The sequence below is a fragment of the Rhipicephalus sanguineus genome, chromosome 3, assembly GCF_013339695.2.
Source record: "Rhipicephalus sanguineus isolate Rsan-2018 chromosome 3, BIME_Rsan_1.4, whole genome shotgun sequence".
NCBI lineage: Eukaryota > Metazoa > Arthropoda > Arachnida > Ixodida > Ixodidae > Rhipicephalus > Rhipicephalus sanguineus.
In genome coordinates this window covers 215,389,516-215,416,238 of record NC_051178.1, presented here as the reverse complement: position 1 = coordinate 215,416,238, position 26,723 = coordinate 215,389,516, and the positions used below count along the sequence as shown (strand labels likewise).

At 47.3% G+C, this 26,723-nt stretch overlaps 1 protein-coding gene across 1 annotated transcript; it reads right to left on the bottom strand.

The window, feature by feature from the left end:
* Positions 1-13,559: 13,559 nt before the first annotated feature.
* On the bottom strand, positions 13,560-16,154 carry LOC119386299 (GRIP and coiled-coil domain-containing protein 1-like). Its single transcript, XM_037653626.1, has 2 exons — positions 15,758-16,154; positions 13,560-14,743 (listed from the first exon to the last, which is right to left on the bottom strand). Exons 1-2 carry the CDS (start codon positions 16,152-16,154, stop codon positions 13,560-13,562), a joined length of 1,581 nt encoding a protein of 526 aa, XP_037509554.1.
* Positions 16,155-26,723: the final 10,569 nt, after the last annotated feature.

The window sequence follows — 26,723 nt, the reverse complement described above, 5'->3', positions numbered from 1 at the left end:
CTCCCATTAGGTGGCGATTAGTAATACGAAAAATATTTAAGGAGGCCTAAAAAAGGAAAACTAGTATAAGTAAAGTAGAGAGGTGGTTCTGTATCAAACATTCACATTGAATGAGTACAGAAACACAATACAGACGGCGCCCTTAATATCTATGAGCATGAAGTATCGTCAACTTACCTATTAAGACAATAGAAAAATTCAGTGCCTATGGGAAATAGCCTGAAACGGCTTGTTGGGGCGCTCATGAGGAAAACGGAGCATTCAGTAAAACAACGTTTCTCGAAACCCCTTCCTAACGTCTTTAAGATGGCTCCTAGTGATTTCCATTAGTATAATGTAAGCTCAGTTACATTGTTTTCCTATGCGATAAGCACTATGCTTTGTACTGTAACTCAAGGGGCGCCTACGTAAATATATATTTGTTTTCAAAATCGTCTCGGCAACGTCTAAATTGGTAAACAGTAGTAGAAATATAAAGCAGACAGAAGAATAAAGCAGAGATCTTCCTCTTGGAAGGCGTTAAAAATGTGATACTCCATTGTCCAGACCAGAAAAACTGTGCAGAGACCTAGGTAACGTATGGGATGCAAAATGACAGCAAAAAAGCGTTTGCGCTAATAATCAAGTTATGATTTCATAAATTCTTTGAATAAATGTAGCAGGAAGTGAAAAATACGGTACGCCAAGATATTTTCTGTTAGGTAAACGCTTGCTCTATAAGATCTAGCATCAGTACCAGTGGTGCTATAGTTGTTTGCGTATCTTAATTTCATATAAGTTAATTCATTGCATGCAAGTCAAGCTTTACATCCACGAGATCCTTCAAATCGCTGATATGTAAAATGCACGAGACACAAAGAAACCCCACTCTTGCTTGCATCACATTTCGTTACGGAGCAAGACGCAAGAGAACCTTCAATAACGACACTGTAGCAGCATCAGAATTTGCGCGATAGACGCTGCACGTAGTGGAGTACGCGGCGCAGGCAGTAGCTAAGAGCAAGTGTCGCGGCACTGGCGCAACTAAAAAGCAAAAAAAGTCGAGAAAAGAAAAGGTACGTGGGCCGGGCATAGACGTCCACGTGCTTGTCTTCGTAATCTTCTGCCCTCACTGGAGGACTCTGGCGGAAAAAAAAATTGCATCACAGCCCTTAGACTTGTTCAGATGGCTTAATGACACCCTCCCTGCCTTTCCTTCTGTAGCGAAGCATTCCTACTCAGTAATGGGTCGTCCTGTCGAGCCCTCGAACATGGCCAGGCCGACCAGCGTGTTCAGTGTCCACGGCGGAGGAGGCCACGCCGGGGGGCCTCGCCCAGTGTGTCTCTGGCTGGACGAGGTCGCAAGTTACGAGGAGCTACGCCGGCAGCGGCTGATGACGCGTCGACCTCCATCACGCGACGCCGATCTCGCTGGCTTGTCGGCCGTGTCGGACCACTCCGTCTTACTCGCCGAAATCAAGTCATTCGTCCGGGAGGAAATTGCCCGCCAGTTCTCCTTACTGGCCTTCTCTCACCCGCAGGATGTTGTACAGTCGTCGACCACACTGCTGCCTCCCCTACGCCGGGCTATTGAGCAGGAAATCGCGGAGGTTATGCCGGAATACCACCAGCCCCCTCCTGCGTCTGCGCCGCTCAGTTACGCCCAAGTTGCAGCCAGGCCGCCCCCAGCGCTCCCTGTGGTGCCCCCGCTAACATACGCTGGAGCCGTCACCAGGCCTCAGGCCTTCGAAGCGAGTGTGCCGGCTGCGTACGCCGACATCATCCCTACGCCCCGACTGCAGCCCACCATGCAGTCGTCATATCAGCAGCCGCCCCGTCCCTCGCGTCCTGCCACGTGGATGGGACCTAGCTCGGCAAACCGATGGCGCACTGCCGACAACCGCCCGATCTGCTTTGCGTGCGGTTGCGCCGGCCACGTAGCCCGCTATTGCAACCGCGTGCAGCCGCCTCGAGTCGGATCAGCCGTCACCAACCAGTCCAGCCGCCCGTATTATGACCCGCTCCCGCCTATGTCACCGACGTCACGCCCAGGTCCATCTACCCGTCGTTCACCGTCCCCACGACGCCGCTCACTGTCACCGATGCGGCCTCGTCCGGTCGCACGAGACCAGGAAAACTAGTCGTCGCAGTCCAAGAGGCAAGGGCTGCGACGCTATCGAACAGCCAAAGCCCTCAGCAAAGCCCATCAAACGTAGTAGACGTATTTGTAGATGGTGTGCGCACATCGGCCCTTGTAGATACTGGAGCTGCCGTTTCCGTTATGGACGCTAAATTTAGCCGACTACTACGAAAGGTGACGACGCCACTTTCCGGGCTCTCCCTCCGTACAGCCAGCGCTCACAGTATTCACCCGACAGCGGTGTGCACAGCCCGTGTCGTGATTCAGGACGCTCTGTACGCCGTCGAATTCATCATAATTTCCTCATGCTCTCACGACGTCATCCTGGGATGGGATTTTCTCGCCCGTCACGCCGCCGTAATTCGTTGCGCACCAGCCGAAATAGAGCTCTCACCATTCGCAGATTTGGCGCCGGCGGACAGTACACCGGCTGCGACCAAGGTACTCGTCAAAGACGACACCACACTTCCTGCAAACTCGTCAACGACTGTGTCAGTCTGCTGCACTGGACTCACCGACGCCGTTGCACTCCTCTCTCCATCTGACCGCGTCTTCACTAGAAAAGGCTTGTTGGTGCCACCACTTGCGACCGTGCAAGTCATTCAGGGCGACACCGACATTTTTGTTACGAACCCATCCCCGTACATTGTTAGGTTGGTGCGAGGGGAATGTCTCGGCGGAGCTGAAGCCCTTGAAGACGCACAAGTTATGGACGCACCGGGTGACACGCACTGCGCCAACTCCCATTCGCTCAGTGCTGTTTCCACATCTGATTCGTCACCCGCTGATTTATTTGGTTCCTCGATTGCTGAACACCTTACGTCGGTCGTGCGTTCCCAGCTTCTATGCCTGTTGGAAGAATTTCGTTCTTCGTTCGATGTAGCGCAAACTTCTCTCGGCCGCACGTCTGCTGTCACGCATCGCATCGACACTGGCGCCCAACCACCACTGCGGCAACGTCCATATCGCGTGTCGCCAACAGAGCGTCGTGTAATTACCGAGCAAGTCGAAGACATGCTTCGCCGCGATGTTATTCGACCCTCAAACAGCCCGTGGGCGTCTCCTGTCGTTCTCGTTGCGAAGAAGGACGGCTCTGTGCGGTTCTGTGTGGACTACCGACGACTCAATAAGATCACCCGTAAGGACGTCTATCCCCTACCTCGAATAGACGATGCCATTGACAGCCTGCAAGGAGCAGAGTTCTTTTCATCGCTCGATTTGCGCTCAGGGTACTGGCAAGTCCCCATGGCTGATGACGCTCGACCGAAGACAGCGTTTGTCACACCCGACGGCTTGTACGAATTCAACGTCATGCCGTTTGGGCTGTGCAATGCGCCTGCGACCTTTGAGCGCATGATGGATACCGTTCTGCGCAACTTGAAATGGCACACGTGCCTATGCTACCTCGACGACGTCGTCGTTTTCGCCCCGGACTTCTCAACACACCTTCAACGCCTCCGGCAGGTTTTGACGCGCTTGAGCGACGCCGGGCTACAACTGAATCTCAAGAAGTGCCGATTTGCAGCACGGCAGCTGACGATACTAGGATACGTGGTGTCCAAGGACGGCATCCTCCCGGATCCAGCCAAGCTTCGGGCCGTGACAGAGTTCCCCAAACCTACGTCCGTCAAAGAACTGCGCAGTTTCGTAGGACTATGCTCCTACTTTCGGCGCTTCATCCGAAACTTCGCGACTATCATATCACCGCTGACGAAGCTCCTTGGAAGCAACGGGCCCCTCAATTCGTGGTCGTCAGAGTGCGACGACGCTTTCGCAAAGCTCCGTCGTTTGTTGACGTCTCCTCCCATTCTACGCCACTACGACCCTACGGCCCCTACAGAGGTACACACGGACGCCAGCGGTGTTGGCCTCGGTGCTGTCCTTGCGCAGCGCAAACCTGGGTTCCCGGAATATGTTGTCGCATATGCAAGTCGTACGCTTACTAAAGCCGAGACCAACTACACCGTCACGGAGAAAGAATGCCTGGCAATCATTTGGGCCCTTACAAAGTTCCGACCTTATTTGTATGGTCGCCCGTTTGATGTCGTGACCGACCATCATGCACTGTGCTGGTTGTCGTCATTGAAGGATCCCTCAGGCCGTCTTGCCCGTTGGGCACTTCGCCTGCAAGACTACGACATCCGCGTGCTGTACCGCAACGGACGTCAGCATGCTGACGCCGACGCCCTGTCGCGCTCTCCCTTGCCTGACGACAATGCCCACAACTCAGCGTCTCACTTTGTCGTTTCTTCCATCGATATTCACACCATCGCTACCGAGCAGCGCAAGGATCAATGGATTGCCTCACTGATAGACTTGCTGACTGATCCATCGGCCACACCATCCACTCGCTTTTTGCGTCGTCAAGCCCACCATTTCGCCGTTCGCGACGACTTGCTCCACCGACGCAATTACAACGGCGACGGCCGCCAGTGGCTACTAGTAATACCCCGCAGTCTGCGTTATGACATATGCGAGTCGTTCCACTCTGATCCGCAGTGTGCACACCCTGGGGTATCGAAAACCTACCACCGCATTCGCCAACGTTACTTTTGGCGAGGGATGTACCGCTACGTGGAGAAGTTCGTTCGCTCCTGCATCGATTGTCAGCGCCGCAAAACTTCAACGCACCTGTCGCCAGCAGGTCTGCAACCTCTACCTTGCCCTGACCGACCGTTTGGGCGCGTTGGCATCGATTTATATGGGCCACTTCCCCTGACGTCCGCTGGTAACCGCTGGGCCATCGTCGCTGTAGACCACCTCACGCGCTACGCTGAAACTGCTGCCCTCCCTGCGGCTACAGCGAGCGATGTGGCCTCCTTCCTGCTCCACCGATTCATGCTGCGTCACGGTCCACCCCAGGAGCTGCTCAGTGATCGAGGCCGTGTCTTCTTGTCGGAAGTCGTCGAAGCCATTCTCAAAGAGTGCAACGTTGTTCACCGCAAAACTACTGCTTACCACCCGCAGACGAATGGCCTCACCGAACGCTTCAACCGCACGCTAGGCGACATGCTCTCGATGTACGTCGCCGCCGACCACACGAATTGGGATGTCATTCTGCCCTTCGTCACGTACGCCTACAATACCGCTCCTCAGAGCACTACTGGTTTCTCACCATTTTTCTTATTGTATGGCAGGCACCCGTCGCACACCATTGACACAATCCTTCCCTACCATCCGGATCGATCTGAATGTGCGCCTATTTCTGCCACAGCCAGACTTGCTGAGGAGTGTCGCGAGCTCTCCAAGACCTTTACTACGAATAGCCAAGAGCGGCAGAAAAGTATTCGCGGTGACACCACCAGTTCTGCGTCCACGTTCCTTCCTGGAGCGCTCGTATGGCTCTCGGTCCCTACCACTGCACCTGGCCTCTCTTCCAAACTACTGCCCAAATACGAAGGCCCCTACCGTGTCGTCGAACGCACATCCCCGGTGAACTACCTCATCGAACCCACCGACCCATCTTTGGACATGCGCCGTCGAGGGCGCGACATTGTCAACGTGGCGCGCCTGAAGCCCTACCATGACCCGCTCATAGTGACAAGTTGCTAGGTCGCCAGGCGGCTCCCTTTTCGTAGCCGGGGAAATTGTAGCGAAGCATTCCTACTCAGTAATGGGTCGTCCTGTCGAGCGCCTTCCAGTGGGTCGTTCTCTTCTCTGAGAGCACGCCCCTCGTGCAGAGAGTCGGCCCCGCTTTGACTGTCGCTGCCGTGCGCCGTCGCTGAGTGCCCGTTAATAAACGTCTTGACACTTCTTTATTATTTCTTCTCTCTTAGTGACACCAGTACCAGCTTGAGAAGTGGAACATGGCCAGTGATTATTGTTTCGCACGATTGTGTTGCGATAGAAGTATCGTGTATCTTAAGATACACGATACATTATAGAATGTATCGGAAATACAGATGCAGATACTCATCTTTCGAGACGTATCGCGATACAGATACAAGATACTCATAGCGTATCTAAGATAGTATCCAAGATACATGTATCTTCGATACTGCCCTGCACTGATTGAAGCATTGCTCGACCCCATAGGAATACGTTAACGAAATTTACATATAATATTCACATGATTACATCATAAAGGGCACTTAGTTTTGATACTATTACGTATGTACAGGCGCTGCCACGTCTGTGCAGAGCGCGCAAGCAGCCGGTTTTTGCTCTGCGGGGCGACACCTTGAGGCAGTTTCGGGCTCTGACGTGGTAGGCCTGACTACCAGGCCGCGCGTGCTCCTGACACACCATGTCAGAGCCTGAAACTGCCTCAAGGTGTCGCCCCGCAGAGGAAAAACCGGCTGCTCGCGCGCTCTACACAGACGTGGCCTCGGCTGTACCATAAGTTACCCTTTAAACGCCGGTGTTGTCGACGTGCCTGGTAAGCTCACGTTGTGCCCATAGCTGCTAGACTTACAAAAACAAGTCGAATCACCTCGTAACGCTTGACTTAATGCCAAGAAATACAGCATAGAAGTACTCGCTGACTGCTTCGCATGAAACCGATTCCCACAACGCGTGGGATCTGCCGAATTTTTTCAGTGAGAAATGTTCCAACAGAGGCATATGTTGTAAGAAAGCTTCTAAAAGTTCGATTTTGTGAGCAATACACTTCAGCAAGAGTGATTTCGTAAGCAATTTACGTTGTTTTTTTATTAAGTATTCTTGGCCGGGTGGGCCAAATGTATTATTTTCCAGTTTTGTTTTGTTATTAGTGATTTCAACACATTGGAGTCGATTTCCACTAACTGTCGTCTTGAGTAGCGCTACTGAACGATTGTGTTGAAACGAAGGGAGTCACACACCAGGTGATTGATGCATGCCTCCTTTCCTGTTTAGAACGCTGTGTTGGAGCAAGATGGCGAGTTGGGCCTGTTGGTTTACGTTCATGTTTGGAAAATTAGGTTGAAGCACACTGAAAAAAAACGTGGGCAGTAGAAGTGGACAGGAGTAAGCGCTGTTCCTGCCCACTTCGACTGTCCACGTCTTTTTGTTGTGTTGCTGTGTGGTCTGTGGCTCGGTGTAGCGTCTTCTAACTCATTCACCTATCGGACTGGTAGGGCAGATTCATCACTGTGCGATAACTGCAACTGTGTAGAGACTATCCATCATCATTTGTGCCACTGTCCGCAATTTCAAACACATCGCCGGACTCTCCAGTGTGCCAGTGTGCCTTCAGGAGACTTGATGGTCGGCCTTTTACTGAAGGAAAGATCTTGGGAGTCTGTCTTCATAGCACATCAGCCCAGAAAACCACACGAGCCCTCCTGCAGCACTTCAAGGCAACAAAATTGAGTGACCGCCTGTGATACGCTCCTCTGTGTGTGTGTTGTGAAATGTGTCTCTATTTTTACTCCCCCATTCTCCTCCCAAGAGTAGGGTAGCAAACTGGACGCTAGTCAGCCTCCCTGCCTATCCTCTATTCCTTCTCTCTCTCTCTCCTTCCTACAAGAAAAAAGTTCAGCGGAAGATAAAGCGTCGAGGAAACGTTTCATCATGGACGCTTGTCTTCATCAGGGCTCTGACTGAAAGTAGTCCCCTTGTCGAGTCGTTGGCTTCAGCGACATTTCCTTCTCGATAGTTTCTCTTCACTTCATCCTTGCGTGTCATTCAGTAAAGCTTATTGAGACGACGCTTACATATTGCAGAATGGCTGTGCCAGAACAAAAATTTTGTCATATTGCATTGTTAGTCGTTTGACAACAATTTTGCTAATAATGAATCGTGCAACAAAAAGTGTTCTTGAAGGTTGGATACTATGTAGCTGCAGTTTAATTACCGCGATATTTTGCGTTCCTTTGCCGTTTCTGAATAATGTTATCTAGTCGCATGCTATATCTCATTTCGTGGTTTTTACGTTTCTATGCTGTACTGGAATCGTTGCAGTTTTACATAATAAATTATGACATGACCACTTTTGTCTGTGAATCTACTGAGCTCTCACTCTGTAATAGTAATTACAGAATAAAGTAACTGTAATTACTATGACAGGGCGGGCCTCATAAAAACGTGCGCTATTATAATTGCATGCACAAAAACAAAACAGGTAAGAGAAAAGAGATCCTGCATGACGTCTTAAAAACGTTTAGAAAACGTCTTTTCAAAGACAATGCAATGGGATATTTTAATCCGTTTTATAAATGGGATTTTTTGTGACGTTTTTAAAACGTTTTCAGGATTGTCTTGAAACCGTTTTCTAGATCGTCTTAAAAACGAATTCTAGCCGGACATTATACGAGATATAAGACGTTTTCTAGACCTCTAGCTTCTATTCCGTGACGTTTTCGAAACGTTTTTATCGTCTCGGTAAACGTTTATAAAACGTCAATTATCCGTTTTGTGCTACCTGGGACTATTAAAGTAGGGGTAAAAATGAATATGATGAAGACAAAGATAATGCACGATAACCTGGCGAAAGAGAAAGAGTTCACGATTGGAAGCCAACGATTAGAGTGTACAGAAGAATATGCATACCTAGGTCAATTACTAACTGGGGAGCCTAATCAGGAAAATGAAATTCACCAATGAATAAGGATGGGCCGGAGTACACGCGGCAGGCACTCCCATATATTGACAGGCAATCTGGGTTTATCCTGAAAGCGAAAGTATACAGTTGCTGCATGCTGCCAGTCGTAACATGTGGGACGTGCAGGATAACAAGGACACTAGATAGAAAGTTAAGGGCCACGCATTGTGCAATGAAAAAAGAAATAGTATGAATAACATTACGAGTTTGAAGGACGGCAGAATGGATACTCTAGTCTGCTAGCAGAAGTTGCTAACAGATGGAATTTATTGTCATACCAGCTGCGCACTGCATCGCCGCGCGCGCGCGTGGGGGGGGGGGGGGTGTCTTTATGTCAACGTATCAGTATCTTATTCTGTCAGGCGCGACATTGTAATTAGGTCAGATTTATGTAAAACTTTGTTTATTAATTTCAACCTGATCGTACCACGAAATGCTCACTGCCAAAGAAGACTAAAAAAAACCTTGATAGGGTTTGTATACAGGTCACCGCTTAACAAAATCGAACACTTTTTGCAAGAACTTGGAAAACTACTCGATACCTATATTGAACCGAACATTCATGTCATTTCACTGGGCGATATCAATATTCACATCGCTGAAAAGGACTCTACTAAATATTCTTATACTGACTTGCTCGCTAGCGAAGGTCTGCTGCAAATAATAACATCTGCCACTCGTATAACAAGCTCGCGACAAAGTATACTTGACCACTTTATAACAAGCCATCCATCAGCGATATTTGTAACAGGTACCATTTCATGTGACATCACTGATCATCTGCCAGTGTTTGCGATATCAAATCCTGGTAACCAAACAACGAAAAATAAAGTCACGCGCACATTTTATGACAAGAACCAGATTTTCCACTCTTTGGCAAGAGAAAACTGGCAAAAAATGTATTCTGCAAGTTCAACTGAGGAAAAATATCATTTATCAACATCTTAGAGAGGCACATGATGGTTGGATAGATCACTATTACTGTTACAAGAACTAATTTTAAACGCAAGCAATGGATAACGGCTGGCCTTTTGCGCTCCATAAGCCAGAAGAACAAAATGTACAAAAAGTAAAACGACAACCGCATAACGTCAACCTCGAAGCTAGGTAGAGGCGATACAACAACCACATTAACAAACTTCTGGAAATTTCGAAGCCTGGCTACTTCAGTTCAAAAATGGTACAAGCTAATCACGACACTAAGGCGACGTGGAAAGTTACTGATGAAGCCCTCAATATAAAAAAAGATGCATAGCAATGTTACAGCAATTATTGATGGCGATGACATTATGGTTAATAATACCGCTATAAGCAATGCTTTCAATGATCACTTCGCAAATGTAGGCCCTACCAGTAACGCAATTTCATGCAACAACACTTGTAGTAGCCTTCGTGGCACGAAAAACCTGAAATCTATTTTTTTTACCCATCAACCAACGATGAAATAAACAAAATATTTCTTGTACTAAAAAAAACCAAGTCAATAGGTGACGACAGCGTATCGGTTCAAATTATAAAACACTTATCTACACTTCTAGCTCAGCCATTAACATATGTCATCAATGACATTTTCTAAACTGGTTGGTTTCCTTCGAAATTAAAAGTCGGCAAAATAATACCCGTGTTTAAGAAAGGCGACAAGGTGAAAGTTGCGAATTATCGTCCGATCGCCATATTACCAGCGTTAGGCAAAGTTGTTGAAAGGGCAATGTATATTAGACTGAACAATTTTTATTGCGATAGCAATTATATGGACACGCTCGGCTGGTTTTTGTCGTCGCCGTCTGTCGACGCCGTCATGTCCCGGATAAGTATATGCATGTACATGTAAATAAAAGCCACAAAGAAAAATAATCAGAAGAAAAAGTTTCGAAGCGCACCACCGGGATTCGAACCTTCGACCCCTCGCCCCGCAGCGCGCTGCCTTACACAACTCGGCCACGCGCCTCCTGCTGTTTAGCGTAACAACGGCGAGCTATTTATATATACACCATTTCAGGCTAACGGCACGCAGAGCTCGGAGGTGCTTCAGTATGTGTAGTATCACCCGCGAGATTGCCCGAAGGGCGCGCTTAAAGCAACGCTCCTACATTTTTCTTCAGACGCGCTCTAAAAGGTGGCCCTTTTCTGTAGCTCCTGACGATGTGGAACGCCGAGTAAACGATGAGTCTAATGCCACCGCGTGGCAGGAGACGCGGAGGGGTCACTCCACGCGCCGCAGTTTTAAAGAAAAATCTCACCATCTCCCCGTAAAGAGAGCCCCTGAGTAGTATGCGAAGCGGCCATGAGTCGACTTAGATTTCTGTAAATGTTTTATTATCTTCATCACTGTTCACGGTCCTTCCATTCGAGGTTCCCCTGATGTTGTTACTCGTCATATATGCTTGAAGCCCAGGGGAACGGTTGCCCTTGAGTATAACGGCCTTGTGGTCCATAAAGTATAAAGTTAATGGCTCTTGCTGCAAAGGTTGTAGCTTGATGTTTGAGAATGCGATGTCAACGCGCCCGTTTCGCTTCGGCTTCGCGAGCCCGCCGCTCCGGATCGGCTGGGGCACTGGCTACGCCGACGCGACGCCGGGGGGACAGGCCTTGTTCACAAGCTAATTGGCATCTAAGGGTACCTTACAAGATTTATGGCGTAGTGGGTACCTTGCATGAATGACAATGATTTCTGGCGCAGTGGGTACCTTGCATGATTTATGGCGTAGTGGGTACCTTGCATGATTTATACTAGAGCACGCGCTGCAGTGGAGCGAGCGCTCTACCGCACGTCCATATGTCAGGCAAACATTGCTTTCTAACACCATGCGCGAGCTCTCCTCTCGTACCAACACTTCACTCTCACTTCTTCCTCTTCTTTCTTCCATACATCTAGTGGCACCTTTCTCTCAGGCAAACATTCCTTTCTGCACACCATGCGCGAGCTCTCCTCTCGGGCCAACACTTCGTTCTCGTCTTTCATCCATACATCTAGGGGCACGCGGGGCACTGGTTACGTCGGAGGGACAGGTCTCGTTCATAAGCTGCTTCGCACCTAAAAGAAGTCTACGAGCGTTGGTTTGTAGCGCGCTGCTCAAACACAAAGAAGTAACAACAGCAAATTAGTTCGCGCTCGTCCTGTGTGTACCTGTGCGTTCTTTTCGAGTGTCCTTCCTTGTGTTTGAGCAGTGCGCTGCAAGTGTCGAGCTGTGACTGTTGTTAGTTCGCGGTCGTCCTGTGTGTGTTCTTTTCGTCAGTCCTTTGCGCTCGAGCGGCGCGTTGCAAGTACTGAGCTGCTTGCCGTTCTTCGTGTGACACTCTAATTTGTTGCTATCGCATTCATTGCTTCGCCGTTGCGGCGAAACTGAGAAACATTATTTATACACACCTGAGCAATACAGCTTCAGGAAGGGAAAATCAACAGAACATGCTCTATTTAACACTGTTAAAAACAAAAGTAAACATGGAAAATAAATTACTCACAATGGGTATTTTCGTTGACCTCACGAAAGCGTTGGACATGCTTGACCATGACATATTACTAACCAAACTGGATCACTACGGAATACGCGGGACAGCGCTAACGCTTTTGTCGGACTATACAAATAACAGAGAGCAATATGTATATGTGAACGGTGTATCGTCATGTCGATGTATAATGAATAGAGGTGTTCCGCAAGGTTCAATTCTAGGGCCATTCTCGTTCTTAGCTTATATTAATGATCTGCCATCCATAACATCGGAAGATTGTATCCTTTACGCAGATGACACTAACATATTTTTAACGGCAAAAAAAAACGAAAATATCCTACACCACAAAGCAACAACAGCCTTACAAAAATTATCATCTTGGCTTCATGCGCACAAACTACTCGCCAACAGCTCTAAAAGTAATTACATTATCTTTGCCCCCCAAAACCCTCACTTTAAGTAATCAGCTTGAATTGAATAACACAGTACTAAAAAGAGTTGGTAATACAAAATTTCTCTGTGTATACTTGGACGTACAACTTTCATGGAGCACACACGTACATGAGACAACACTTAAGATATAGAGAAAAATACCTATTCTTTGCAGGCTACGCTACATCTTCCCAATAAAGACAGTGTTATCATTCTTTCACACATTCGCACATCACATATGCCATAGTAATTTATGGATCAACCTACCCGACAACACTGAAACCCCTCAAAGTAGCATAGAACACAGCCGTACGTGCCCTTCTCTCCATACCAAAAATAGACCCATCAAAGTTTGTATCAATTATCGTGTTTTACTACTTGTCTACAAACTTTTGCATGACGCTGTTCAATGCCCGTCAATAGCGTTAACATATCAAACGCCCACATATTCCTTACGTCCTACTTTAACTAAACCATTATGCATACCCCGCATAATGACTAACTACGGATCACATTCATTTTCTTATATCGCATCAAAACTCTGGAACACTTCACTTGTACCATCGCAACATCCACATCATTTCATTTGTATAAACAATGCGTTCGCGGTCACCCGCAAAACTTACAACAGTAATACTTGAATTCATAAATATTATTCCGATTTCTTTGTAGTTATTTATTTTTTATTTTATTTCAAAGTACCTTACAGGCCCCATGGGGGGCATTGAGTAAGGGGGGCAATACATATGTAAAATATGTGGCACAAATAAAAGCCGACGCGGACTTACAAGCTCAAACAGACGTTTATTAGCGTCCGCATGAGCCCAGAACGTCAATATGGCTCATTCGTTCCTGGTAGAACGCGCTCACGCGCTCGCTGGCCCAAAACTCGTCTTCGTCTTCTTGAAGGCTGAACGCGGGAAATTCAACACATTCCCGGCCGCGCAGTGGTGTCTCGTCTGTACGGTCAGGTGCTTGCCCTATTGCCTCCGTACGCGTTGATCCTCCCGCTTCCTCGACGTGGCCTGAAGCCTTCTATTTTTCGGACTCCTCCTTCAGTTGCCAAAGCTTCTCTCGTGCTTTGGCATGGAGACTGAGTATGTCCGCTCCTGCCAGCTCGCGGATGTAGGCGAGCAGGTCCATAGGGCTCTCAGCACATGCTGCTTCGACGGTTTCAGCAGCAGGCGCCTGTTGCCAAAACGGTCCAGCGATGTCCTCACGTTCAGGTTTTATTTGCTGGGAAGGCAGTTCTGTATTCTTGGGTCCGATTCTTGCAGCACTTGCTGAGGTTGCGTCTTCTCGTGTGAGCAGTGAGGGACGCTCTTGAATTTGCTGGATGGCAGCACAGTCTTGCATGCGCAACCAATCATGTGTTCTTCCTGCCTTAGACAACTCCTTTAGACGATTCTCCTGGCTACCCATTTCTGTCTCTCTTCTCATCGTCTGCTGGTGCTCCACGACATGTCCTGGCTGTCTTTTTTCCTTCTCCAACTCAATATCGCATTGTTCCATACCCAACTGGTGCATCTTGAGCAGCAGGGGGAAAATCAGTCTCATCTTCTTCTCCGACCCCAGCAGCTTCTTGCGCACCTCGTCCAACTCCTGAGTGAGCTTCTCCACTTTGGACTCGTACTCCTTCACTAATTCTGCCTGCGCAGGTTTCCTCATGGCTTCCTTTAATTTGTATTCGAAGTTCTCGCGATGAGTTCGTTCATCGATAAGCAGGCGTTGAAGTTCCTTCAGCTTGTTTTCATGGGCTCTGTGCTCCCGCTCACGAGCAGCCTGCTCCTCGCGCAAATTCAGTCGCAGCTCGGCCATCTTAGTTTCCATTGAAGTGGCCTGCTCGCTCACGTTTCTTACAGCTTGAGCTTCACGTAGTGCGGCATCCTTCGCCTGGGTGACTCGCTTTTGGTTAGCATGAAAGGCCGGCTCCAGGCTCTGACTTTTGCAGGTTTGAACATGGTTTCCGAGTCGGGTCTCGTAGCGCTGGAGTGTTTCTTTTTCCTTTAAGGTGATCTCGTCCAATCCTGTGCGGTTTGCCTTGCCTGGTCGGGTGGTCATGTTCATGAATAGGGAGTCAACTGTCTTTGACGATGAGGGTTTGGTACTCCCTTGAAACATGCACTCAAACTTTTCCATGGTTGTCATTTTGGTGTTTCCGGATCTGGAGAGTTCGCCGGTCACTTTGACGTCTTCACGCAGCTTTCGTCTTAGCTTGTCTGGGTCGCACATAGTGGTTGCATGACGACCTTTGCAGCCCGAGCACGTAACTCTACGCCTGCAATCCCTTGCTCGGTGACCTTTACATGTGCATCGAAAGCACCTCATGTCGGCAGAAAGAAATTTGAAGTTTTAAGGCGCGAATAAGACACGGACGAAGAATAGGAACACACACACGGAGCGCCAAACTTCAAAAAACTTCAAACTTCAAACTTCAAAAAAACTTAAAACTTCAAATATGTTAAACCAACAAGCCCAGTCTGCCATTCTTACGGCAGAAAGAAGTTTCTTCTTCTCTGGCAACGATAAGTCCATGCTACATGACTCTGTCAAATGCTGCGTCGATTTGCAGAAATTGCAGCTCGAGTTCGTTGCAGTTATAGCAACTTGGCAGTGAAGCACTGATGATGTTGGGGTCGCGCTGTGAAAGTGAGGACTCTCGTCTTTAGGATGAGCCGCCTCGTCGTATCCTTTTTGTTCCCCAAAGTCACTCCTTTCGAGGCTCTCCAGTTCAATAGAGACGAAGTGAAGAAGACGCTCTAGTTCCGTGTCATGCTGAACGTTGTTGGAGCTTTCAGGTTGTGTCGCGCAGGATCGATGATATGCCACGACGATGTCACGTGGCAATGCCCTCAGCAGAACGTCGCAAAGCATCGATGAAAAGGACGACTTGCAGATGCCAAGCGCCTCCAGTCCCCGCGTGTTAATGAGCACATGGTCATATAACTTGCGGAGTTTGGCCACTTCGTTGGAAGAACGCACAGGAGTAAGCCTTCGAAGCCTTGAGAAATACTCCTGCTCCAAGCGCTTTTTGTCGCCGAAACGTCTTTTCAGGATGTCTAACGCGTCTTCGTAGCATGCTTCGGTGGTAGGAAGCCCCGCTATAGCTGCCGCTGCGTCTCCTTTCAAGAACAGCCTCAGGTAGTTAAATTTGTCGCTAGTTGAAAGATTGCCGTTCTGGTTGATGACCTGATCGAATTGCTCCCAGAACTCGTTCCACTTGCACAAGTCACCAGCGAACGGATTAATTGTCAGCTTCGGTAACTTGGCTCCTGGCCTATCAGCAGGTCCAATAGCCGCCGGCCCGTCGCGAACTTCGATGGGCGCTGACACTGCAGATGTCTCGCTATGCTGGCGGCGTTTGCTCTGGAGCTCGGCTAAGATGCGGGTCGCGTTGTCCTCATATTCAATTACAGTAGCGTACTCCGCCTCGAATGCCTCGTCACTTATGTGGCTCTCCATCTCATCATTAATCTTCTTCAGCTCCTCGTTATTGCTCTTCAGCCTCTCATAAATCGAGTCGATTTGTTGTAATGTCGCGTCATCACGCTCGAGTAAGGCACTTGCCTCTTGAATGAGCTTGGTGTTCTGGGCCCTTCGCGTGGTCCTCTTCGTCTTGAGCCTGTCCATAGCGATCAGCTGATCTGTTGGCCTCCGTAGTTCGCGGCTGTTGTTCCAGTCGGTAGCCACCAGCGATGTCCCTTGACGGTAGCTCCCGGCTGTCGCCTCCCGGGTTTAACGGCACCAAATGTAAAATATGTGGCACAAATAAAAGCCGACGCGGACTTACAAGCTCAAACAGACGTTTATTAGCGTCCGCATGAGCCCAGAACGTCAATATGGCTCCTTCGTTCCTGGTAGAACGCGCTCACGCGCTCGCTGGCCCAAAACTCGTCTTCGTCTTCTTGAAGGCTGAACGCGGGAAATTCAACACATATATACACTTCAAACTGGAAAAAAATACAAAAGAAACAGTTGGCTAAGGGGGGCAATAGATATATACACGTCAAACTGGAATAAAATACAAAAGAAACAATTGACTAAGGGGGGCAATACATATATATACGTCAAACTAGAAAAAAAATACAAAAGAAACAATTGACTAAGGGGGGCAATACATATATACACCTCCAAACTGGAAAAAAATATACAAAAGAAACAATTCCAAAGTAATAAGTCAAACAACAAGCATCAACATGTACAAAACAAAAAGCATCAACATGTACAAAAGTTCATGAACAATAGATTCACGCATGGTAACCGTGAACGAAACTGCATTTCCCGCGCATGCAACGGCCACAAGGCAGAATCCTCGCGCACATGGATGTGGCAATCACAAAAACGGACCAATGAATTATGATACGGCATCTACTTGCTGAGGTTTGTGAAGTGGCTTGATAAGATGTGACGGAATGTATCAAAGTTTGTCTGGGATGCAATGTCGTCAGGCAAGCTGTTCCACAGACGGATAGCACGTGGAAGTGCGGACTGATTGAACGCGTTTGTTGAGCCGTATACACGGGAATAGCTAAGATGATTGTGTAGTCTACGTGAAGTAAGATATGGTTTTTGCAGACCAGTAACGGTGATTCGGGAGGAATGTGTAATTTTGTGAAAGAATGACAGCAAGGCAATGTCGCGACGAATGTTCAAGAGCGGGAGTGAAAGTTCCTGTTTTATTTGTGATATACTGGAATGCGGACTGTAGTTATTGGCAATGAAGCGGCTTGCTCTATTCTGGATTCTTTCCAATGAATCAATTAAGTATTTTTGAAGGGGAGACCAAATCGAACAGGCATATTCTAGTTGAGGGCGAACCAGTGTTAAGCAACATAATTTGCGAATGCTTGGTGGTGCAGCTTTCAAGTTACGTCTCAAGAAACCCAGTGATTTCGAGGCGCTGGCAGAGATTGCCCTAATGTGGTCGGACCAGGATAGATTAGGTGTCAGTATTACGCCCAAGTACCGATATTGTGTTGCAGTCGATAGAATGGAATGATTAATGCTGTAAGAGAATTCGGATATGCTAGGTTTACGTGTGAACGACATTACTTTGCATTTTGAGACATTTAATGTCATGAGCCATGTACTACACCAACCATTAATTGCGTCGAGGTCGTTTTGGAGTGACAGGTGATATTCACTGTTCTTGATTGGACGGTAAATAATGCAGTCGTCAGCGAACACCCTGATGCAAGAAGAGACGTGCTGCGGAAGATCATTGATGAATATGAGGAAAAGCAGTGGCGCGAGTACGCTGCCCTGCGGTACACCTGATGAAACGTCAGATAGGGATGAAGAGAAATGGTTAACTGTTGTGTACTGCTGACGATTCGAAAGGAAATTGCGAAGCCATGATAATGTAAGGGAGTCTAATTTCAGGGCAGAAAGTTTCGATATCAGGCGACAGTGTGCAACCCTGTCAAACGCCTTCGAATAGTCGAGGAACACGCAATCAGTTTGATAATTATTGTCCATATTTGCATGAAGCTCTGTGGTAAGTTCGAACAACTGAGTCTCACACGAAAAGCCCTTTCGGAAACCATGCTGATTTTTGAAAAAGAAATGATTGGATTCCAGATGCCTGTAAATATGTGAAGCGATGATGTGCTCTAGAATTTTGCAACAAATACACGTAAGCGAAATAGGACGGTAATTTTCGCATGAGGTTTTATTTCCACTTTTGAGTATTGGAATTACTTTCGCCAATTTCCAATCAGACGGTATCATGCCTGTTTCGAGAGACTGCCGGAATATATGAAGTAGTATTTTGCTTGAGACCGTTACTGTATTCTTTAGCACCTTTGAGTTGATTCCATCCACGCCGCATGAAGACGATAGCTTAAGATTATTTATGGCTGTAATTATACCCTCTAATTGAATGTCTATTGGTTCCATAAATTGGTAATCGAACTCAGCTGTATTTATGTATTGCTATGTATTTATGATATGTATTTATTGTATTTCGTTGCGCTTGTATGTACTTAATATTTGCTGTGTAGCTCAGCAGTACCTACTACTGGTAAAAAACGGACACCCGCAACTGCCTTTGAATGGGCTCTGGGGTCCAACCTGTATAATAATAACGAGCCATTATAAGTATGTTACAAAAAAGCTGAATGATTGATTGATTGATTGATTGATTGATTGATTGATTGATTGATTGATTGATTGATTGATTGATTGATTGTTGACATGAAGCGAAAAAAATGGACCTGGACCGGCCATGTAATCAGGCGGACCGAGCTAGACGGAGAGACGAGATGAAGTTCGCTGGGGATGTAGGGTAAAGTGGGAGAGGCCTTCGGTCTGCAGTGGACCTCAATAGGCTGGAAAGGAGCGTGATAAAATAGTGCACAGAAAAATTACGCATTTTACAACACTACTGCTTGACAGGACCACCTCTAGAATTATTCACAAAGGAGGGATAGCTCAAGGATTCTCAGCTGGGCTTGTTGGTTCATGAACATAATGGCAAAACAGCGCAGACAACGGGACGAAGAACATGCAGGTTGACTGTCAGCTGATTTCTTTATTGGAAAGGCCGATAATGTATAGGCAGGCGAACAAAAATCGAAAAATGGCACAAACGCTATCGAGTGACTCGGCCGGCCGGCATTGCTATCAATGATTTGGATAAGGGCTTAGAATATGCGGCAAAAGCAGATTTCATGAAAATGTATAGACGAGCAATAATGGCAAAAAAGGATCACGACTTGACGGTCGGTACAACACTGTTTAAAACGGCTAAAACCGAGCATTCAAAAATCAACAAAAACCAAGAACCAAAGGTTTGTAAGCAATTGACAACAAGTCTAGAAAACTGCAACCACGAACACCACGAAGGTCGAGCTGTTCGGGGAGCAGCGACACTGTTGTCACAATTTATGCAGACAAACAAAACAACCACTCACTAGACGCACTAGTGTTGACGTTTTTTAGCTGGTCTTCGTAGGTTAACCCTCTAAGCCTGGTGGGATGAGCAATGACAACTGATCGGCATGGTGCAGATGCTTTCATCCCGAGACCTTTCACTTCGAAATGAGCGCCTATTTGTTTCGGCGCTTTTATTTCATGTGATGTCGGCACGACGCGCTCGACCTCGTTGCCACTCTCTGGCAACGACAATTAGTACAGCGTTTGCACTAAGCCATAGGTGCTGCAAATAAATCCATTTTGACTATTCCTGCATCAAATTTAATTATACTTAGCGCATATATGTAATTATTAGTGCTCGTTCGATATTACTTGTAGTGTTGAAGTGGCAGAATTAATAACTTCCAGTGACTGATACCAAAATAATTTGTTAGGCACTACCTCTTTATGCTGCTAAATGTTTCAAAAGCCTCTCCTAGCTGCGCCATGAGGCTATTTTTTGCATTATTTTGTCGTACAAGATCTGAACAAGAAAAAAGAAACCGTGGAATCCAGTGCGTACGCGTTAGCATGCAAGCCATCTTAAAAATTGTTGATTACTACTTGCACACGCTTAAGAAGAAGTCAGTAATTTAAACTTTTTTAGCGCGCACAAAAGACAAGGACAAGCAAGAGACGCACGAGCGCTCGTGTGTCTCTTGCTTGTCCTTGTCTTTTGTGCGCGCTAAAAAAGTTTAAATTATGGATGCCCGCGACGCAGCAGAGAGACTTGGTCTTTCTGTTCCGACGTGGGAGCGGCCCGCAACGTGCTAGGGCGCGTTCCGAGGGACCGAAATAAAGTTTATTCATCCATCCATCCATCCATACCAACTTGCCCAGTTATCTGTGTTAAAGAAGTCAGTAGCTTTATTGCACTTCTGAATAACCTGAGGCTGACGTGCGCGATCCTTCCATCGTGATTTCTTGGGCAATAAGATGGATGAATGAAAGAATCCATAGAAAAACATAGGCTGAGAAAACTGGCTCCTAAGTTAATTCTGTGAAATTTACTTGAAAAAACTGCTGGTAACGTTCATAATTCACATGACCAGTAGTCCTTCCTCACTAGCGACTCTATTGACTTTGGTGTGATATTGCCATTTTGTTTGCTCTTTCATCTTACCAAGCACGGCACCACATCCCCCTGAAATGTGCCACCAGTGCTTGGGGATGGAACTTTATCTGTCTGCGATGGCCCAAAATAGCGACGCGCGAATGCTGCGGTTTCCGGGAGTGGGCGCACTGAGTTCGCACAGTCGAGGCGCCGACGATGCTCAAATGCTGCAGTTCGTAGTGGCGACCTGCGAAATGTTTAACAGCAAGTATGAGGCTTTATGGTACACTTATAGGGCGCCGATGCACGTCATTTCTGGCCACATTTCCGAGCATTCGTCGGGTGGCGGGCTTTGTCGCGGTATTCATCAAGCCCGCGGTCCATGTGCCTGGTCTTGAAATGTTGATCAAAGAAGTCAGCGAGCGATGTGTGCGAAGTCAACGAGGAGATCGGCCGCCGCGATTCCGCGATGCCTTTTAATACTTCGGTCGCCAAACGCATGCGCGGTCAAAATCGTCGATGAGTGGGAAGCATTAAACCAGCCCAGCCACGACGCAGATCTTGAGCGCGTTTGTCTCGTTGCGAGCAGAAACGGCAGGTTTGAGCAATTCGTGTTTCCACCGAAGCCAAGCTAGCGGCTGCGACGCTAAAGTGGCGCGGCTTGAAAACGAAGATCTTTCCCGTTTGATTTCCGCCGAATTATTCGCCAGAATGTTCTATAATGCCCCCTTGGATGATAAAACATTCTACCCATTGTCCACTCTAAAGACGAGTTCTGAATACGTTTTAAAATTTTGCGGCGTTGAAACATTTCGAAACGTACAACTGTCTTTCTATCGAATTGAATACTAAACCATTCGAATCGATTGTTCAATGCTTCGAATATTCGCACATCACTATTTTTATTGATTGTCGTTAGAAATGACAAGCAAAATATATTTGGCAAAGCAAAAGTCTGTCATATGCAATCTAAATAAAACGAATGAAACCAGCTATACGTTTATGAACCGTGTACGTGAGCCGGAAGTGATGTGACAGTAGCCTTCATTACTGTGGGCGGGATCGTCGGACTTTGGCGAATTAGTAACTGCTGTCCCGTGGAAAACGTTGCCTCTGCGCCATAATATGGTAGTCACGTGACGGTTTGTCTTTGCTTGCATCAGGAATGCAAAGACAATTGTGACCCAAGCGGGAAACAATGGGCACACTGAGCGCTGCCGAAAATGAAATTGTGACAATGCCACAACGCTGCAGTAATGCCACGTTGCAATGCGCGCATTTGATTACCTATGCCTCGAAATTGTTTACCGCTTGCAAATAAAAGTTACGAAATGTTTACCAGCGCCCATTCGATGAATCAAGTGGTCTTCGGCGCTCAACACTTTCGTAACTTAAGTGCTCGCCAAAAACTAATCGCCCATCGTTTTCTTCGAGGTCGTCATGACCAGATATTTTCCAAGGACGGGGAACGTGGTTGAGTATTCTCAAACAATTTAGCCATTCGCATGCTTTTTGAATATCAGAGCTACGTTGATCAGCAAGGGCTCTCATTCTTGCGCCTAGTGCGTGTCGTCAGTTACAACATGAATTTGTGTTCACGTTTGCTCTACTTGTGATTACTGTGGTGGCATTCGCAATGCATATTATGCTTTATATAAATTCAAGTAATTATCACCATGCCTAATTTCTTGGCATGCCTCATTTCACTTGTTCTGGTGTATCAATTGTTAGTACTTGTTAACAACACTAAATATTTGCTGCGTTTACATTAGCATGATTTATTTTGTTCTTTTTTATTTTCACATGTGGTCGATTTACAACCAAGTACTTTGGGACCTGCGTCGTTTGTTGCTGTGCTTCTTTACATGAGCGAATAAATAAAATCCATCTTCTTCTTCTTCAAAAAAAAAAAACAAGTGTAAAATAAAGGAGGCTACACAGGGTGTTTCAAGAAACGTGTCCAAAATCATCAGCTCTTAAGGGAAATGGAATATTTGATCGCTGCCTTCAGAATACCTTTTTCTGTGGTGGGAGACACATTAAAGGGGTACTGACACGAATATTTTCAGTTGTCGTTTTTTTGCGCCAAATGAAAGGCCAAGCCCTCAAGTGCCTAGAAAAGGTAGCGCTAAGCGCGAGTGCGCCCTGAAAAAGTAATTACAGTATGTTTTTAAAAGCTAGTTTCGGTTCCTACTGTACCCTGACGTCACAACACGATATGAGCTTCTCGTCACGTGCTCGCACAATGTGGAGTGACGTTTCCACGCACGAACAGCCATTTTGGATGTTTTGATGACGTACAGGCGGCCATCTTGGAAGTTTCTGTACCTAACGTCATCACAACAAGCCATACTGCTGCGTGAAGTCACCAGAATTTGTACTGTAGCCTGACGTCAAGCTAGTGTCGATGTCAGTAGGTGCGCCATGGAAAAATTGACTTTAATATCAAATTAAAATATCTTATCAACATTTGCTGAGCTTCACACTTGCTCAGAGCCGTCTCTGCATATAGGATATATGTATGGCAGAGTAAACTCGCCTTTGAAAAAATGTGTCAGTACCCCTTTAAGATGACTAGACACAGCAATTATGGCAGTAGTTGAAAATAGATACCTTATTTTTTTCACTTAGCGGGTATAGGCGGTTGGGTCAAATGGTAGAATTGCTGTTCCTGCGAAGAGGCCATTGCCGCTTTGAGATTTTGAAAAATCGGCATTTGATAATGGTTGAGGAGCAATGAAATTCAACCAATTTCACCGGAGAAACCGAAGCTCCGATGAGAGCAACTAGCAGACGACCAGGATGAGGTAACGACAGCGATTGTAGTGGCGTTAGTTCTTCTGCATTTGTTAGTGTGCGTGCGCCATACGTGCTCTAATCGCAAACCGAAACCCGTAGAACAACGCTCGCTCATTCTAGACGTCTCGGAAGAGTATGACATCTGCGCTATTCCGAGTTGTAGTTTCGCCGGCGAAATTGTTGAGATTTTATTTTAGATGCGAAGCATCTGATAGCGGAGTTCAAACCGGTGGTGGTGGTGGTGTGCGGCGTACTGCGCATGCGCATACCCTCTCCACACACCTCCTTTCCACTTCCCCTCACCACTCCTCCTCTCCATTCTTCCTCTGAAACGCGGGCTAGACATGCCGAAATTCTCTCCTGCGCAACGCCGCAATGAGCGCCAGCGCATGCGCGTCCCCTACCCCTCTCTCTCCTCTCCTACGCTGCCCCCCTTTCGCGCGCCTCTCGACCGCGTTCCCCGCTTGCCCTGTGAGAATTAATAATAATAATAATAATATGTGGGGTTTAACGTCGCAAAACCAAGATATGATTATGAGAGACGCCGTAGTGGAGGGCTCCGGAAATTTCGATTAACGTGCACCTAAATCTAAGTACACGGGCCTCAAACATTTTTGCCTCCATCGAAAATGCAGCCGCCGCGGCCGGGATTCGATCCCGCGACGTTCGGGTCAGCAGTAGAGCGCCATAACCACTAGACCACCGTGGCGCGGCCCTGTGAGAATTAACGGCCAGGCTAGAGGGAAGACAAGACGCGCGTAGCGTTCCTCTTCGCGTTCCACGACGCGAGGTCGGTAGCGTGCCCGACGAACGCCAACGGAACGCGATTGTGCAAGTACCCCCGCTTCGCATCGCCTCATGGCCCCCTTTAGCGGGAAATGGTGTAATTTTCGCTAACAATTGCCAGCGGCTGCTCTTGCGAAATCTGAAAGCGCCAACAGGCTCTTCGCAGGAAGTGCTGCATTATTCCCCTTTTACCCGACCGCCTGTCTCCCTTAAATAAACAGTTAATTAACTTAATTCATTTAATTTCTGTCATAATTGATGCCTGTACTCATCTTAAGATGCCTGCCGCCACGAAAAAAGTAATTATGAAGGCAGCGTGAAAATACTTTTCCCGTACTTTTGAGAATTTTCGGACACATTTCCTAAAATACCCTGTGTAACCAGTAAACTTGGCCTTTTCACGTCGCTTTGACAGGCCCCGGAAACTGAACGCCAGTTTCGATTTCGAAGAATGTGCGCGTTCGTAGCGGTTGCCGGGCATCCTAAGATCTGGTTGAACAGAGTGAAGTTTATGGGTATGTTCGCATTTATTGTCTTTGAGGAGTTTTTACAAATAGACAAATTTGATTGAACTGTAAATAACTCTTCTTTTGTTTATTTGTGTTTTTAACACGAAAGTGTTTTTACCGGGGTCCACCAAGACTTCAGTGACGTATTTTCGTCAAGGAAATGATGTAGAAAAAATTTACACGATCAGATGGCAAAGAAAAAAGTTCAGTCAACGAGCATCGAACCCACGACCGTTAGGTGCGCAACGACAGATGCCGGGTGCGCTATCCACTGCGCCACGGTCACAGACTCTAGGGGCTTTACAAACGCGCCTTTTATATCTACCACTCTCCCAGTCGGCGGGGTCGTGTTGCCATCTGGGAGCGGTAAAGTAATTCGTCATTACTGTGGCCTCCGCGATTAACACCTGCACCGTGTTACACGTCCGTCCCATTCGGCGCGTTTTCAATAGAAGTTCAATTTTGCCAATACCTTAACACACCGCGAGGTAGCGACCTTAGCCCAAGCGTCGTAAAAGAGTAAGCCTCGCTCATAGCATCACGCTAATCCAAACCAAAAATAGCTCTGCGACGTGCGCCTGCCTCACCTGGCTGTTACACCGCGTTCCCTGCTCACGCGCTCGCCCCGAGAAAAATCGCGGCCGGGGCGGGCGGCACGACGCGCTTTGCGTTTCCCTCTAGTCCGGCCGTGGTGTTCAATCACATTTTAACATGCCGCGGGATGGCGACCTAGTTGTGCGTCCAATATGTGACGCTATTCTGGCTATCACACCTCGTTCTCTGATTACGCTTTCACCATTACCTACTACAGCTACCAGAAGGTTTTCTCTAATCATTTAGCATGGGCGTTAGTCGTCGGGATGGAGATTTACCACCGATCACCAAAGTGGGTGCATCCACGTTAAACGGTGCTATAGCTGCCAGACATCAATATACATTGTGCAAACTCTCTTATATCAATGTACAGTAAGCATTCAGTTACTTCTGTAAGGGCACGCTTTACTTTCGTGTTATTCCGATTCATATGACGGAGGAATCAACCATATTTTTATTTCTTATTTTGTGAATTTTAAATCGGGCGAAGGGCGGGAACTGGTTGACGTTCGTAGCGCTTGCCTCCGCTCACCCTTGCTACTCGCTCAGCCATATCACAAGTTGGATCGCGCTCGGTTATCTCGCTCGGTTGGCGTGTCAAGTGTAAATACGGGAAAGATAAAACATTTGATGTGGCGTGCAGTGAACGGTAGCCGCAGTGAACAACGTCGAGCAGAGGTCAACCGTGCATTAGACGAAGACGGCTAAATCGGGGCATCACATGTCTTGCGCGATTCTGTGGTGTTGTTAACCCAGGGATTTATAATAATATCTGGGGTTTAACGTCCCAAAACCACCATATGATTATGAGAGACGCCGTAGTGGAGGGCTCCGGAAATTTCGACCACCAGGGGTTCTTTAACGTGCACCTAAATCTAAGTACACGGGCCTCAGACATTTTCGCCTCCATCGAAAATGCAGCCGCCTCGGCCGGGATTCGATCCCGCGACCTTCGGGTCAGCAGCCGAGCGCCATAACCACTAGACCACAGTGGCGGGGCGTTAACCCAGGGATTTCCACTTTTGCGAAAGTTTTTCAGGTTTCGTGGTGACAACGAGTGAGCGCAAGTACTTGGGTCCATCATATTCATTTTGCGTGAGTACATGAGTAAACCCAGTTCTCTGCAAGCCTGACTGCACTGACATAAGCGCATTGTCGCTAGACTAATTCATCATGGCGGCAGCCTACATGTTGCCGGCAAAATACGTTTAATGGAAGGCTTGAATGCGTGTTGGTATGGCTACACACTTTGTTCATCTTTTACTTTTGACATGAGGTTCAAATTATCTGAAACAAATATAGGCTCATTCCTGTTCATGGAAATGCATGTAGCCAGTCTGAAACTTTGTGGTCCTTTACTTCTAATACTGTCACTGAAATATATGTAATGGACTCACTCGTGCTTTGAGAAATCGTGTAACAGGGAATGTAAATGGAGCCAACGTTTTGACAAGGGGCCTTTCCTTCGTCAAGGCAATGCTGCTTCCCTGACGAAGACAAGTCAACCTGCCGGAACATTGTCTCCAGGGTATTTACCTGTTC